Source organism: Crocodylus siamensis, chromosome 15 (genome assembly GCF_052110815.1).
Source record: "Crocodylus siamensis isolate JL-2025a chromosome 15, ASM5211081v1, whole genome shotgun sequence".
Taxonomy (NCBI): Eukaryota; Metazoa; Chordata; order Crocodylia; family Crocodylidae; genus Crocodylus; species Crocodylus siamensis.
Window position 1 is genome coordinate 29,771,203 of NC_143409.1, and position 17,423 is coordinate 29,788,625.

At 41.2% G+C, this 17,423-nt stretch overlaps 1 protein-coding gene across 7 annotated transcripts in view; it reads left to right on the forward strand.

Annotated features, from left to right (window-relative positions):
* The window catches only part of SCAPER (S-phase cyclin A associated protein in the ER), a 378,523-nt gene that overhangs the window by 132,723 nt on the left and 228,377 nt on the right, over positions 1–17,423 (forward strand). For all 7 annotated transcript variants that reach the window (XM_090028843.1, XM_090028845.1, XM_090028844.1 and 4 more), the window contains one exon: positions 803–910. In XM_090028843.1, the coding sequence (XP_089884969.1) occupies positions 803–910 (108 nt within the window). The remainder of the gene's footprint in view (positions 1–802; positions 911–17,423) is intronic.

Below are 17,423 nucleotides of genomic sequence, written 5' to 3' on the forward strand. Positions count from 1 at the left end.
ATCTGTATGAGTATGATGTAATCTTTGTACATGTGTTTGCCAGTAAGGTGTACATAGTTTCTGTGAACTGTTGACACAACAGACACCATGCTTTAGGTTGATTATGCTTCTAAAAGCAACATTATTCATTCTTCTGGTCCTTGGATCTTGCTACAAAGTAGGTGTAATATCTTTGATTCATCTGTGAACTAAACAGGAGCACTGCTCATAGCTTGTTAGGTAATTTAATCTTCATTCTTACGCTTTATCTGCACCAAACAAAAGTGATGTTATCACTTCTTGTGTCATCCTTGAGATGTATGTGTCACTTATCATGTCAAAGCACAGGGTTGCTCTATATGATACATGGGTGCATATACCACTAACTTGCTGTAAGCATGTCCAACCAATCTGGGGCCCTTTGCTAGCATGTTCAAAACTGTAAAACAGTGTAGTTCCTTAACAGTCAACTAAAAAATAAGTGCATATGCAGGTCTTGCTCCAACACCAGAGGTATTGGAATACAGCTCCTTCCATTCATTAAGCATTTTCATTTTATCATTAGTTATTTAGCTCAGATTTTATTCAGCTCAGATTTTTTTTATGAGTCATTTTAATTATATGCTGTGATGAAATAATTTTTGGTATGAAGCCATAATTATTTTTATAAAGAAGGTAATTACAAGTAATTGAAACTGATTTAAGGAATGTGGAGTACGGTTGTGATCAGGTGCCAGATTTTGAACATACTTGTTTATTGATTGTCAAATATGGTACATTCCTTTTTGATGAAAAAATGACTCATAATTAAATTTCATTACAGATTTCCTCAGAAGTGTATCTTTTTAGTCATATTAAGGGGAAAAAACACCAACAAGCAGTGAGAGAAAATAGTAGTATCCAAGGACGCGAACTTTCAGATGAAGAAGTGGTATGTTTTATTAAATTTTTTCACTACATTGCTATTCTTCTGGTTTATAATGCCAGCTAAACCGTAATAAAGTAATTGCAAAGAGAGATTTGAAAAATTGCTTTGAATAGCAAAGGTCATAAGAAGTTAAACTGCACAAATGATACTCTATAATACATGTTTAGTAGGGCTGCGCAAAGCCTTGGTCCCTGATTCGTTTCGGTGGAGATTCGGTCCAATTCGATGGCTGAATCTCCAAATCCAAATCAAATCTCAGGACCCTTTAACTCTCTGAATCAAATTGGAACCCTCTGAATTGATTCTGAGAGATTCAGAAAAATTCGGAGACTAGGATATACAGACAGCTTTAAACATTTTTTCTACATACCTCTAGATAGCAGGGGCTCATGATCACTGTGATGCTGGGGCGTATGGAGTGTCCCACAGAAGCATGGGGGGCTCCCCAGTCCACTTGCCAGTAGACCTGGAAGTGAACCTTAAGCACTTCCAGTCCACTTCCAGGTCTCCCAGTGAGCGCATGGGGGGCCCCCCCCATGTGCCCCTGGCTCGGCAACTGGTGCCTCCTGGGCTTGGGGGGGGGGCACCCAGGGGTCCCCCTGTGGCCAATCACCAAGCCAGGGGAGGTGCAGGGAGGTTGGGATTCACTTCCGAGCACGTGGGGGTCCCCCCACGCTCCTGTGGGATGCTCCATGCACCCCAGCATCGCAGCAATCACGAGCTGCACCTGCTGCTTCCAGGTATGTAGAAAAATCTTTTAAAGCTGTATGTATGTCCAAATCGCTGATTCTCTGAATTAGCATCAAAACTTCAGTTTTGTATTCAACCGAATCGAATTAGGGACAGCAATCTGAATCAACAGGTCGAATCGCTGTCCCTGATTTGTGCTGAATTTGAATCAGAATCAAATAGAGCCTGCTTCGCTTATCCCTAAAGTTTAACAGTAATGTTTTTTAATAAATTCTAAGCAGAAACAAAGGGAAGAAAACTTTGTAAACTTGATATATTGAAATTAATATTATGTAAAATAAATTTCCTATAGAAGGGCTACACTATTTATATAAGCTTCATTTGTATTCAAATAATATTTTTTTCTGTATCTCTCTTTTGTCCTATGTTTACCACTTTAATCTGATGTTTAATAAGTATCATGTATTTCGTTTTTATATCCTTCTCTTCTCCTTTTCTTATAAGATTGATTTTATTAAGTGAAAGCCATGTTAGACGAGGCTTGTATTTTTTCTGAAGGTGCTGAATTTTGTGGTCATTATGTTGAGTTCCAGGAGCAGGCTCTTTGTCTATATTCATTCTGCACCTTTCTAAACCCTAAATCACAACATTATAGTTTCAGTATAAGTATAAAGTAGGGGACAAAACAGGAATGTTTGCCCACACTTCAAAACAAAATGTAACAGAAATGAAATGAACACCCAACAGTTTGTCTGTCCCCAATCGCAATTTTCTTCTCCTACCTTAACCCCTTCTAGCTCTTTTGGCAAACCTTGTCCCTAGCAATACACCCATCATGTTCCTTCCTATCTTCCCAGAAGCACCTGTGAAAAGAAGTGGATTGTGCAGCTTGTTGCAAATATTATCAAGTCCAGGCCTTGAAGGAAGTATAATTTTCATTTAGAACAAGGGTGACCAAACTGAGGCATGAGTGCCACAAATGGCTTGAGCAGCCTGTACGTGTGACAAAGCAGATTGGGGAAGTGATAGGCATCACAGTGCATCACAGTGGCAGAAAGAAGAACACTAGATCAGGCAGGGGAGCACAGGGAAAGAAGCAGAAAACAGAGCATCAGCTTGGTTATATATAACACAGGGCAGGGAGCAGAAAGATGAGGAGCAGACTGGGTAAATGAGAGGGATGATAGTGACAGGAAGGGAGCAGGGCTAATTTGTGGTGCACTGATCTAGAATATTGTACTCTTGACCTTCTCTTAGACAAGGTGAAGGTTTGTGTGTCCCTGATGACAGTGCCTCAGCTGTCATGCTGATACAAAAGGAGAAATATGGGCTCTCAAATAGCTGGCTTCAAGTCATTTAAAGCCTTTCAAGATAAAAAGAAAGACAACAATTACCTTAAACTCCACTTGAAAAACAGTAATTAGTACATATCTTGAAGCACAATTTAATATGCTCTTTGTTTGAAACAAAGCAGAAATGATGTGGTGAAAGTATACTTCTGAAAGACAGACACATATCCTCCATGCTCATGATAGGCACATTTGGCAAGTGTTGGCACCTGGGAATCCTGCAGCAGTCAGGGCTCCATGAATATTAGAAACAAGCTGTGGACACAAAATAGCAGTTAAGGGGATTTAATGTAACTTCCACCTGTTCATCAGCTAGCTTCTGCCATCCTGTAAAATCATCTGAGTTTTGTCTGGGTTGAGTCTCAGCAAATGATTTGTAGACAGAAATGAACAATGCTGTTCAAGAGCAACCATATCAACCTCTGCTAAGATCTCAACATGTTGCTGTTCCACCTAATGGCTAATAGTGCTAAAAATACCAGTGTTAAATTGCTTCATTGATGGTCTTTCTCCAATATTGCTTATTCAAACTAGGACAACCATTAAATGCTGTCCTTTTCAAGAGAGATTTTTAGCAACTGCTTCTTAAAAAAAAATTGCAAGTTCACTCTTTCTTAAAATCAGCTTTGTTTCATTTTAGCTGACTCAAAAAACTTTGCTGTCTTGAAGAACAATTCTAAATGGTTGTCTAATTTCATTTCCCACATCTACAGCCTGGAGAGAGCTAGAACATTATTGTAAGGATCACTTTGGAAGAAACATGTTCATGACAGCCTGTTGTTTAGCTGTGTCTATCCCGTGATTTGTGGATCAATCAAATACTGTTCCTGAAAATACTGCTTAAATATGGTCTCCAGAGTTGGTTCAGATTTACACTATTTGTGTTATAAAATCCAACCTAGGTACAGCTAGGTTCCACCTGCTAGAGTTTACTTTTGGAAATCCCTTTAACAGTTTCTCCCTGGAGAAAAGAAATGATTGCAAAGATATAATTCTGTATATAGAAGTATATCTTACTATATTTCAACTCACCTCCCTAACCATATGAGATTTCTTTAGTACTCTTTTTCATCCCTTTAAAAAGGTTTATAATGAGAGTTTTTCCATTTCTACATAAAGAGGAGCTGTTTATTGTAATTAATAAACTCAGTAGTTTTATTTTATTTTTATTTTCTTTCTTCTGGCTCCAGAGTCTCATATGTTAAGCTATGTGAAGTCCCAGCACTCTTGAAAGGGAGCACAGGGGTTCAAGAATTGTAGTGTATTCATTTCTTTATTGGCTGTTATATAAGCTCATGATCCTCTAGGTTTGTCACTTCTCTCTGAGCAGTGGAGGCTCTTGCTGGGTTACTGCTCCACTTGAAAAAATGAGATAAAAGTAAAATAGATTTTCCTTTCTAATTGCTACAGGCTGTTCATTGCATTTAATTTAATAGCATATCACTTGCAGCTAAGTGAATGTCTGAGGGCATTTGCTCTAGTGCCCCAGACTGAGACAGGAATTCCACTAGAGGGCACAGAGGCCCTGATTTAGTCAAATACTACAGCATATGCTCAAATCCAGTCCTCTTCCACAATCCAACATGAGCTTAAGTCCAGGCTTACCTTAAAGTACAGTACATGCTTTTAAGTGTTTTTCTGAAAGAGGCCCAAAACTAGGAGCAAAAGGACTCCTCCAATTGAATGACTGGCTTGACAGACACAGCAGAAAATTAAGGGCCACTTTAAAGAAAGTACTCCTTAATTAACAAACATATGCATAGTGTTGTGGGTACTGTGCTTCATCTAAAACTTTAACCTGCAGCCACTACTGTAATGGGGTAGTACTGACATACTGATTTTTTCATTACTATGCTGTATTTTAAAAATACTCTGATTTATTTTTACATTTCAGTTGGTTTTTTGGGCACTATGGTGACCTATACAGTAATAGTTTGAAATTTCTTTGCCCTAAGGCCGTCTTTGTGGTTTTCTTTTTCCAACAGCAGTAACAAAATATTAATTTTAGGGGTACTCTCACCTTAAAGTTGAAAGTCCGTTACATTTATTCATCTAACATCTGTTTTGTGCTCTTAACATTAACTGGCTGCTGAATGAAAAATTTTGCTTCCCCAAAGTACAACATTTAATAACCTAAAGTAAATTCAAGCTCATTTGCAAGGAAGTTTCCAAAACAATATACAGAAGCAAATAATGTGTTATAGTTCATAGTCACTTACCATGAATTCCATTTTTAATCAATGAAGATATCTGTGGTGAGAACACGCTTGTACTACTTAAAGTTATTACTTGTCATCTGTGATGACTTTACATTATATACACCTTGTCTGTGACCCTTCTTCTTTGACATATAAGATTTTATTTATACCACCTTTGACCCAATAAAATTTCACCTTTAACCTTATGCACTTGACACCTCAGATAACTTACTCTTGATCTTTGACACATTTTGTTTTAAGCCTGTTAAGCATTATAGGTTGCTGCCTAATAGGTAGCTGCCTAGAAAGAAAGCTTTTTTTTAATTGTTGTTTGACCATAGAATTTATTTAGTGTTGCCTAAGATACCACAGGAGGAACTGCAGCATGTTTAATTTGTCACTATCACAAAATTTAAATAATACAATATCTATTTAAAATTTGGAAATTGCTTTACTGTTATGCAAACATAATTTTCACAGTATAAGGATTGTTGTTAATTGTTTGACTGCCAGCAAAATGTACATGGTTATCAGTCCTGCCAGTAAAATGTATATGGTCTTCTATACCATGTGAGTTCTTCATCTGATTTTTCTAGACAGTTTGGAAATTGGATAAAAATGGATTCTTTTCAGTATGAAAAGAAGCACTTGTATTATTGGAATGCCAAGGATTTTATTTTATGTTTTGATAAAATCCTCAAATTTTGTGATTTTTATGAATGTTATTGGGAGAGGAAAATTAACAGCTCATTGGAGCAGTTTCCGTATTGATTGGTGAAATTCTTGTATCTTATAACATTTAACTTTTAAGGCACTTGGACACATAATGAAAATTGCCCTGTTGTCTGGCTTAATGGCATCACATTTTGCACATACGTGAATTTTTGGCAATTTAAATGAGTTTGCATGCAACTTTGAAAGGTGCAGACATTAATATGCCATGTGTACATGGTAATTCACCGAAAGATGTGTGGTGAGCCCCTTTGTCCATCAGGTGTTGCTACAACTTTTGTATAGTGTGCACCTTTGTTTACAAAATTTCTCTACAATTTGCAACTCTTTGTGTGTAATGAATGTTTTAGGATACCCTTTTCAGGCTATGGGAGAGCCGTGCTGAACACCATTGACTGGCCCCAAAACTTGCAACAGTCTCAAAGCGTAGCGTTTGTGTGCCTAGCAAAAATCCCCAGTCTTTGCCTGGCAACGGCTGTGAGGAACCCCTGCTCTTCTCCACCCTGCACCTCTTAAAAAAAAAAAAAAATCCCTTTTCAACTGGCTGCAGCATAATTGTCCCCTGATGCCATTAATTCTCTCGCTGGTTTTATGTAAACCTGACAACTGGAGTTCTGTGAGCCTGCATGACCATTAACCACACCTGCTTTATGAATAGCAGGTGAGTTCTGTCAGGATTCATTCCCTCACTGACTATGTCTGAATTGCTCAGAAGTTCAGATGTTGTGCTGGGAATGGTGTTTTGACACACGGATCACACGGGTAGTCTGCTGTTGTACTATGCCTTGACAGGGAGCCTGTGGGCTTCCATTGAAGGTTTAACTCTCCATACATGGCTCTTTGGGTAGCCTGTTACTGTGCCATGGCATACACAGAGCTAAAAGGCCTAACAGGACTAAAAGACAACCAGAAGAAGTATGCCCATAATATACAAAGTTGCCATCAGTATAGAGCCCCCCTCCCTGCTTTGACCCTGCCTGGCTCCAGCATGTATGATGTCCAAACTTTGCCCAGCAACAGCAGGGTGGGAAGAGAGTGAACTTTCCTTGGCCCTGTCACCTCAAGACTTTTATAAATTGAGCGCACAGCTCCCTGGCTACTCCTTATTGATCCAAAATGTCTGACGTTCGGGGGAGGATGGAATGGACAGGGACACATAGGTCTAGGTCCAGTTGGGCTTCACTGAAACAAAGGTATGGGTGGTGGGGGACCCTGAGATTGTGTACAAGTTTGTCTGCAGCCCATGGGCCGACTGGCACATCTACCTTGATGTTGCCAAGAGAATGGGCAAGCAGGGGCACAACAGGATGGCAGTCCCGTGCCTGTCCTAGCTGCCTGCGGAGGGATTAGGATTGAGAGTGTGGTTGGGGTAGAAATGTAAGAAAGATTTATTGACTTAACAAAAACACAACTATGCATGGTAACAAGACAAACGATGATAGACAAAAGCAATTCATGTCGGCAACTTATTGGCAGTCCCTCTGATGCCTGATACACAGCAAGCTTCTCTTTCTACAAAGTTCAGTGAGGTCGGGTGTCCCCGAGCAACACTGTCTGAGGGGTACCAGGAAGGATCCTGGAATGCAGTTTTTGGGCTCCTTGAGGTCTGCAGGCCTACTGATCCAGGCAACAGCTAACTAATTCTTTTCACAGAGCTGCATCTTCCTTCTGAATGGTTTCCAACTATTCCAGCTAATTTATAGCTTCTGAAGGACACTGATAACATACAACCACTTAGATTCTTTTTTCTTCAACTGTCCTTAGGCTGACCAATAGCAGTACAAGCTTTGCATTCCTTTGATAAGGTCATTTTAATTGCGGCACAGGACCTTACTACTTCTAGGCTTTGCTAAATTTACTAGGTCTTACTTTATACAAGGCTTCAGTACATCTTAAACTATAATTAGGCTTTTAGGAACAACTTATAGCTTAATATCTAAACAAATACAGAAAAACACTTGGTCTAATCTTCATTGAGCCTTCAGCAAGCACCTTTATCACACAGACATACTTTTCAGCTGCCACAAGTGCCATATCAAGGCAAAGATGCTGTGGGCTGTTTTTCACAGGCATGTCACCAGAGCACAGTAGCAGGGCATCCCACTGCATGTTGTGGTCCATTATAGATAATTCAAACTGCTAATGGAGGTAATGGACTGCCCTGTGACCACACAGGGGCAGAGACCTCCAGGGCAACCTCACCTGCTAAGACATTGCCAACCACTGCTGCAACTCGGAGCTCTAGTGGAGAAGATAGCGGCAGGGTTCCTAGTCGTGTCACCTGCTGCTTCCTCTGAGGAAGATAGACTGCAGAGCTCGACCTCCACACCCGGTATGTGAAGCTCTGCTGACTTTTCAGATCACGTGTCACCTGAATTGACAACTGTATTTAGGGTGGGCTGTGAGGTGAAGGGAGGGAGGGGAATGGTGTAGAACAGTGCTTTAAAGACCCCGGGAGTTAAGGGGCAGTGCTGGGAGGTACAGGGCAACACAGCTGGGAGGCACAGTAGTGGTCAAAGTGGGTGGGCACTTGTTTGCCCATGGCCAGGCACCCCTTTTCAGTGATTTTGGGCTGACCACTTCTTATTTGCTTACAAGATTTGCTGAGTGCTTTTTTCTCAAGCGTTGAGCATCCTTAATTCATTCTGTTTCCTGCTTTCCCTGATTTTCAGCTCTGCTTTCAACAATGCTGCCAAGGAGACGCAGGCTACTGAGGCAGGCTGCTGCATGCATAGACAGGATCATGGATGCCCTCAGGGACTGCAAGCATTGGCTGCTCAAGATGGTGAGACAGATCTGTCTGGCTAAGGAAAGATTCATTGCCATCCAGTGCAACAGGAATTGCTCCAAGTCCAGGAGGCATTCCCAGGCCTGGGAAGACTGGCAAATAATGGCCAGGCTCCTTGCAACGATACTGTGTCTGCTGGTGGTTGGCCCTGCTCCTTCCTGGGAGCAGGACAGGTGGTATGGATCTCTGCTATGCCATCCACCAGTTTTCAGTCAAGCTCAGAAAGTCCACCTTAGAGCTGAAGTTTTTTAGTTAGAAATGATTATTGCTTAGATTGATTTTTTTTTCCCCATGAATCATGCATCATTAGGGTAGTAAAAAGAAATTCCTCTGTTGTAGTAACTATGCATTGTTATGTACAAAACCTGTTCTTTGGTTTGTTTAATTATGATTAATATTTGGTTTTTAAATAAAGGTTTCTCTTTGCTTTGTTTGAGTCTTCACTTCATGTTCCCTTTGCATAACAGGGGAAGTATAGAAGGGTGGGTTTGCTGGCTTGTAGGGTGAGGGGCTTGTATGAGCTGCTGATGGGCATGCCTGTCTTTCAATAATGGGAATTAGCAGTTAGTCAAGCATGTCTGCTTGTGTTGTATTTACTTTGTTTTCCTGCACTGCCAATCACCATCTGAACTCCTGATCCCTGAGAAGTTGCATGTGCTCAGAGGAAATTATGTGCGCTGTGCAGCACCCACCCAATTACTGCTCCCCACATTAGCAAAATTCTTTCTCTGGTCACAATAATAAAAGCCAGTGCCTTGAAAACCCCCATCCCCCTAAGCTCCCCCCCTTGGGTGGGATGACCAGGGAACACTGAGAAGCTGTATGCTCCCAGAGGAAATATTATGGATGCTGTGCAGCACCCCTGGTTACTGCTCACTGCCATACCCCCCTGGTTTCCACATCCTGGAAAACTCTTATCTCTCAGCATGTCCTCTTTCATTAGTGCAGTGTATCTGGAACAAGCCTGGTTTTCTTTGGTTTGGCTTACCTCACCCCCACAACCGTCACTGCTTGTGGTGGTGTTCATGCATTCACTTAGCTCTGGTTCGTGCTGGTGTCCATGCTTCAGGTGCATGTCCCTGCCTTCCAGTGGATGCGGCAGCTGGTAACAGAAATGGGGGAAAAAAGATGTTCGTGGTCAAAGATCTTGTCCCCACTCCCTGTAGTGGACAGGTTATTGAGCTAGGAACAGAAGTTGCACATAAACTGGTTTAAGTGATCATAAACTGTTTTAAACTTGTAACAAAACAGAAGTTCAGCACACATAAGCCAGTTTCAAAATGGCCAAAACCAGTTTAAGATGAACCTGGTTTAATGTAGTATCAGACTTATTTGACTGAGGTCAAACAGGGCAGGAGAGGACTGTTTGGACTGGTGTAACGAAAGAAAGCAGAGAACTGCAAGCAGTTGATAAGGGAAGGAGGAGGGAGCATGATTTCCCTCAGCTCCCCCCACACCATGGGGGAATGGGAAGAGAGTGAGGAACTGGGCTGGTCCTCTGCCACCTGTGAGCACAGAGCCAAGCCCTGCAGGACCAGATTGAGAGATGGGAGGTGTTAGCAAAGATCTGACACAATCATCATAGGTATGTGCTGGAGATGGAGGAACAGATGGAACAGGAGAGAGTTGCAGACAGCTTGAGCTAGTGTGGCCAAAGAATGCAGAGAAGTACAGTTACATTATAAATCAGAACCTGTAAAAGGTGGGAGACTGGACTACCTAAGCAAGGACTTTCTGAACACCTGGCTCTTAGGAGACACTGCCCTCACGATTACCTAAGAATTATGCAAGGCTTTGTCTTGTCTTTTTGGTCTTTTACATTCCATTTTAAGTTAGACTAAATTGTTGCGTGTTCTCACTGTGTTTTACTGGGCTGTATCTTACCTTAGGTGAAGGTTTTTGGTTGTTCTGTCATGTTCTTGAGGTTGTAAAGTGCTGTGTTTGCTTCAGAAAAAGAACTATTCTTGTTCAAGCTTTTATGAATTCAGTGCCACAACCTTGTTCCCCACCCCCACTCCTCAGTCTGGCAGCAGCTGCCCCCCCCCCCAATGGGGGGGGAGGTGGAAGCCACTGTCCACCACCCACAGACGCAGGCTGGAGCCCCATGTAGGCCAGGGAGGGGATTTAAACCCCCATCCTTTAGCATGCTAGCCCCAGGTTGGTGCTTGACTATGCCCCCTCCTCTCCACCATGGAGGGGTGAGAGCTTTGGAGGGCTTCTGTATTCCCTTCCATTTGCCAGTGGCTGGCATGCTTAAGCGCCTCACGGCTTCTGGCTTGAGCCACTGCAGGTATGCAGCTGCATTTCGTAAAAGTGAATGTCTGTCCATTTGCTAATCAGTTCAAACTGCATAGCTTAGATTAACTTGCAAAGACTGAATCAATTCAGCCTTGGACATTTTTGAATATTTTTTACCTGGCCTTGGCAATCGCCAAGCAGCATCCCTGCCACTTTGTAAGTTAATGCAGCCGCCTGCAAAGGATGATTATGCAGGAACTTGAATGTCTCCCCAGTCATTGTACATCTCTCAGCAACACAAATTCCTGTTGCTAACCAAATTAATGCTCACCCACCAAGCAACTTTAAGAGGGGTCATGGTACATCCACCCCCATGTAAGTGAAACACTGTGTGACTGCAACCAGCAGACATATTTGCTGTTTACAAAATTAATGCCCTCCCTCCTGCCTTGCCACACTTGGCCTTGGCAGAAAAGTGGGGCTAGATCCACGTAAGCCCTAGTCACCCAAACTGATGTAATGACCCTTCCCCCTAACTTACAAATCCCCTAGTGTGGATCCTCGATCTTTGGTTGTTTGGAATTTCTGGTGTGTCCCACATTTCTGGGGACAGTAACTTTGTGGAATCCGATGCATCCTCTTCCTCTGGGTTATACAAGCGAGGCCCTGGGGAGAGTGGGGTAATCATTAAGACAGCTTTGTCTTAGCTGTCCCCATTCTTCAGGTGCTGTGAGGTCTCGCTTCCTGCCTCTGTGGATTCTTGTGAACTAGGTCATTGGTGATGCATAGGGGGTGTACGTAGGTGCACGTGCACCCCCTGAGTTTGGCGGTGCACCCCCTGCGAAAAGGTGCCACCAACACTGTTGGTGGTGCCTGCAGGTGGTCTCCACGTGCCACCCCCCCCTCACCACCGACACCACCAGTGGTGTCTGCAGGCGGTCTGTGATCGCTGCTGGACGCTGCCAACGCTGCTGGTGGTGTCTATGGGTGATCGCCAACCACCCAAATATCAGTCAAATCTGCCAGTTCTTTCTGGGCCCAGTTGGGGCCACGGCTTAGGGATGTATCTGGCTGCAGTTCCCTTTTAAGTTCAAAGAAAATCATAATTTATTGGTGAGCGGGCAGGAAATATTCATACTCTAAGTCAGTAATTCTCTACCACGGTGCTGCTGGCATTCTGGGGAAGCTTGAGATCCTTTCAAGGATGCTGTGGTGTGCCATGTAATGTTAGCACTGTTAAGTGTGCAAATATGATTCATATGATAAAAACAAAGATTTCAAATAGGACTCTAGTGTAAAAAACATTCTGACCTGTTGCAGTTTTTTCTAAGTTCTTTGCAACAGAATGCTGTATAATTGTTCTGTTGTCAAAAAACAAGTGAAGACTAAAAACTTTCAGAGGGCGCCTTAAGTCTCTGCAGGGGGGGCTTGAGTCTTTTGGGGGTGCCTTAATTCCAAAAGGTTGAGAACAACTGCTCTCAGTATCTACTCTAATGATTGACAGCTTTAAAACCCAGAAATTTGTGGAAGGAGATCATTGGCAGGGCCCACCAACATTCTTCTCAAGAAAGATCAAGCTGTCACTGAAAGGCTAAAACCAGCTCCTGTGGATCTTGTCAGGTAGGCTAATTCTGCATTACAAACTTTTGCCTGCATAGCTATGTCAGGGATCCAATGAGTTGTGATTTATGACCAACATAACTGTGCTGGCAAAAACTCTTAGTGTAGATCAGCGATTCTCAGCCTTTTTGGGAAAATGCCAGTTTTTAGTTTTCATTCATTTGTTGATTATAGAAAAATCATGCCACAATTTTTCTGTGCAAAGACCACAACAGGTCAGAATTTTTTCTAGCACCCTGGATTCATATTTGAAATGATAGGTTTATCTTGTGACTCATGTTTCCATACCTATCAGTGCTAACATTGCATAGTATCTCAATGCACCCCAGAGTGCCGTGGCACCCAGTTAAGAATCACTAGTATAGACTTCATGGCTTACCACTCTGTGAAACTTTAATTAAAGAAAGTACAGTGCTTACCAGGATAAGCTGAGTCTACACTGTTTGAGTGCTTGGCCAGTGTAGGCCTACCACCAGACGACCTACCATAGTCTGCTTTCCTCAGCCTTCTTGTCACAAAAGTCTTCTAGATAGCATATACAGCTTAAAATAGTCATTTATTTTGTTTCCTATATTTCACATTAGTTGGTAGTTAATATTCTTTAAATTGAATTGAGCTTTGTCATATTTGGAAACATTATTTTATTCTCTTAAATAAACTGCAATCAAAAAAGATGGTTAAAAGGTACAGATGGTTTTCACTTGATGGATTCCTAGGGAAAAAGGTTTGGGAATTTTTCATGCCTGACCTTCTCTTTCCTTTTGTATTCATAACTAACATTCTTGTTTAGCGATTTCCTGATTTCTGCACATCAGTAAACAATGTGTTGAACAAATGTGTTGTTTGTTGCAGTGTTATGTTCATTTATTTTGCCACTGTCTTAGCAAACATCAGAAAAAAGCCCTCTTCTTTTGCTTTCTGAATCAAAACCAAATAAAAGGATTTTTTTTTGCTGAGATGTAAAAGAATACTACAGTTCACTGCATTTCCAGTACTTTAAAAATGGTTAATCAAAATGAAAAATGACATGAAATCTCCAGCTTGTCTTCACTGTTTTCATTGAATCTTGTGAAAGAATTTAAAGCTTTTATACCCAGAATATGTGGTCTAAAAATTGTATACGAGTTTAATGGTTTACATTTATATTTATAAATTGTGTAGTCGGAGTATTACATGTCTGTTTATACTGTGCTGATTATGATGTTTATCACCAGCATCCTATTTGCTTTTTGTTTCATTTTATCATATGTAGTGAAAGTTCTTAGGATTTAGTTTCAAGTTCTGTTCCCAACTGATCCCTCGAAGCTATGTGCTTAAATGTTTTTATTTCTCTGAGATATTTTTGATCAGGTGAGCTTGATTCTGCAGCATGTATTTGTCATGCATTTGTGTTGTTGTCATTACTATTTTCTTCCCTTCTAAGTTTTTCAACTACCATTAGAATTTGGACCTGTTGTCACAGCCCTTAAACTACTTGGTAACTAAAATTACAATATTGTCATTACCATATCCTGTATTTACTCAAATCCAAGATGAGCACACCCCTTTACATGGTACAAGGTGAGTACAAGGCAGTGAGGGGGCAGGTACCTTTGGGGCTCCAGCTCCGGCCCCCTTGGATTGGAGCCAGAGCTGCAGAGCAGCTGCTACTTGTTCCCTCTGCCTTGCCCTCCTACTCACCCTCCCCCCCTGCACTCCCTTACCTTCCCTCCCCTGCAGCTGCTAACCCCTGTTTCAGCAGGCTCCACCCCAACTCCAGCCGTGGGCGTGGAGCATATATTTGCTCTATCCTCAGTTCATCCTGGTACAGGCTGTGCGGGGACAGGCACAAAGTGGGCAAGGGGTAGGGATCAGATTGCTTAACCCTCCTCTACTTCCTGCTCCCTCTACCAGCTGCCACCCACTGCCTCTTCTACAACCTACCACTGACCGTGTGCGCTGCAGCCACTGCTTTCTGAGGGATCCCCCTATGAATTTAAAAGAAACCTCCAATGATTAGATTGTATACATGGAAATTATAGCAAATTTGTATGTTTTCCATGTATAGAACCCAATTATTGGAAGGTTATCTTAAATTCAGGGTCATCTTGGATTTGGGTAAATATGGTATATCCTTTTTAAGCAGCCTATTGATGCTTCTAGTCTGAGTAAAGCTTTGAAAGCCTTTCTGCTTTCTTTCTTCACAGATCTATAAAAAGCAAAGTATCAATGACTGCTGACAGATGTGGAGAAAAATAAAGGGTTTTACTTGAAGAGGCAGTTGTTAATTTGACCTAGCTCCACAGTGTCTGTATAGATTGAGCGCTTCAGCAGGACTTTTTGGTGCTTTTAGATAAAAGTGCCAAAAAGACCCGCTGAAGCACCCAGTCTATACAGGTGTTGGGCAAACTGGGTCTAGTTAACACAAATGTACCTTCTGGGTATGCACAGGGTTCGGCATGGGGGCACACAATTTAAAGTGCCTGTTTGTTTTGGGGGGTTCTTTTTTATGTCTGGAAGCAGCCAGTATGTCCACTGCCTTTGGCATCTTAAATATAATTTGCTAAATCACTTATTTTGTTTCTTGTTGGTTTTCTTTTCTTTTTGGGATAAAATTTAGGCAAGCATGCTGGCTTTAGAAGGTCCATGCTTCACTTTCCATATAACTTGAATTTTGCAATGTGTTGTGTATGGGGAGCAGTCATGGAGTGGTTTGTTTGTAGCAGCACATGCTGCAGGGAAGGATTTTGTGCCAACTCATAAATGGTCAGTGCAGAAAGTACTTTTGTGGAGCATACTAAGGAAGAGTCTCTAGACCTCTCTTTACAGTAGCTCACACATGCTGTGTAAAAGGAGAAAAGAGAGGTCATTGGCATTTTAAGCAGAGGTGCAAAAATGTGTGGTTCACAGGCAAGCACCTTTCCTTGTCCAAAAAAATCTGGAAATGTAACCACAGTGATGTTCAAGTTGTTAAATATAGCTGTATGAGGAAAGGATTATATTTATAGGAATTGAAATTAAAATCTTCCAATATCTGAAAACACTAGTGGAGAGGGGGATTCCATCAGCTTACAGAGCTGGGTAGCAAGTTGAGCTCTGATTCCAAACCCCTCCATCAGAAACTGACCTTACTGAATACATCGCCTATTTTCTTGTCTGTAACTGGTGAAGATTTCCAGGTAGTTAGGTTAGGATTTGGTTTCTACTGAATGAGCTTCTAGTCCTTGTTAACTATAGTAGAATGAATTAATTATACATGCCCTAGAAGGGGTTTGTCATATTTCTCTTCCCTCACTCCATTCTGGAGCACTCTATGGAAACAATCTCCTACAGAATTCTCCTGCCTAGAAAGCTACGGGCAGGAATTATTTTAGGCACATAGATGGCCAATCCCAGATCCTCTGTAACAGCTTTCCTAGTCTTAGAAGCTTTAGCCATGGTCAGGGGTTTTTTTCGTTTTGTGGAGAGAGTTTTTTCAGAGGGGATTTACCTCATTTTAAGAAAGGAGTCAGGCGCCTGTGTGGTCCATTATTGGTTTTGGCTCTTGTTTGGCTGCCTGATAGCTAAGGCCTTTTCAGCACAGGAGCTCTTTGGCTTCATCAGCCCTACTGTGAATCCATCAGTCCTGGCAGAAGCTGTCATGCATTACTGGTTTATTATAAAGTTTGTTCTGTGATATATTTTGTGGAATGTCCCTTAGTACTCTATACTTCAGCTTTAGCTTTTTGTGTGCCTTAAGCAACAATAGCTTTCTTACATGTAATATTATTATAGAAAATAATTGTTTTTCCTTGGCAGGCTTCAAATAAATAATAGTAATTGTTTTTTGGCTGGCTTTAACTGTGATACATCATTGCTAGTGGCCCAGTTCTGCCTCCTGTTGGCTTGAATTTCCTTGAATATTCTCTGAGACAGCCACAGCACCAAAATCTTGCTAATTGAAGGGCTAGCTACACTATCATTTCCATCTTCAGTCTGCTTGCACTATAGATAGATGATGCTGGCACTCTTTCCACAAATTGTCCCACTAATCTCAGGGTTAAGCTTCTTCACATTCAATAAGCTGACTTTTGACTACTGTGGAAGGAGGGGTTCTACCTACTCTACTAGCCTGTTTAGTGTCAGGGAATGATGGGGAGGTGCACCACATGTATCCCTAAAAATAAGAGCAATATTTAATTTAAAAAAGGCATACCTAAGAAAAAAGTGAGCCTCTTGTTAGCAATACCATTTGCCACATATGTTAGTGGCAGTATCAAGGTTATGGGTGACAAGGGTGACTGAAAGCATGGATGGCCTAACTACAACATGTAGAGAGATCTGTGCTAAGGACAGGCCCAGCAGCCAGCTTACGTTTACCATGATACTTATCAATCAGTCCTTTGTTTAAAGTGTTTTAGAAGATGTCAATTCAAGAAATGAATGCAAGATTTTACTTTTATAGTGAATCTTGCTCTTTAGTTTCAGATGCTTAATAAAAGATTCTTTATAAACTTGGTAAAATATAAATCAAAATAAACTGAAAGCATGATTATATCAATGTAGGGAATAATTAAAGTATCTTGATTTAAGGAGAGGTGCATTAAAAAAACATATATTCATTACCTTGCTTGATTTATGGGCTATTTCTTCACACATGGGACATTTTCCATCTTTCTTTTAAAAACCCACTAAAATATTTAAAATAGCTCCTTTGTCCTGAATCCCCTCCAGATTCTAAAGTATATCATCATATGAGACATTATGATACTATATTTGATCACAGCTCTGTTTTATGATCCAGCTTTAATAAACTTTTATGTTTCAACCCATCAGTGATTATAATGTTGAAGATTGAATTTTGTATTTGATATAACTCATACCCTCTTTCAGCAAGAATTAGCAGTGTTAAAAATTGTTCTATCTTATATGAAAAAATGTAG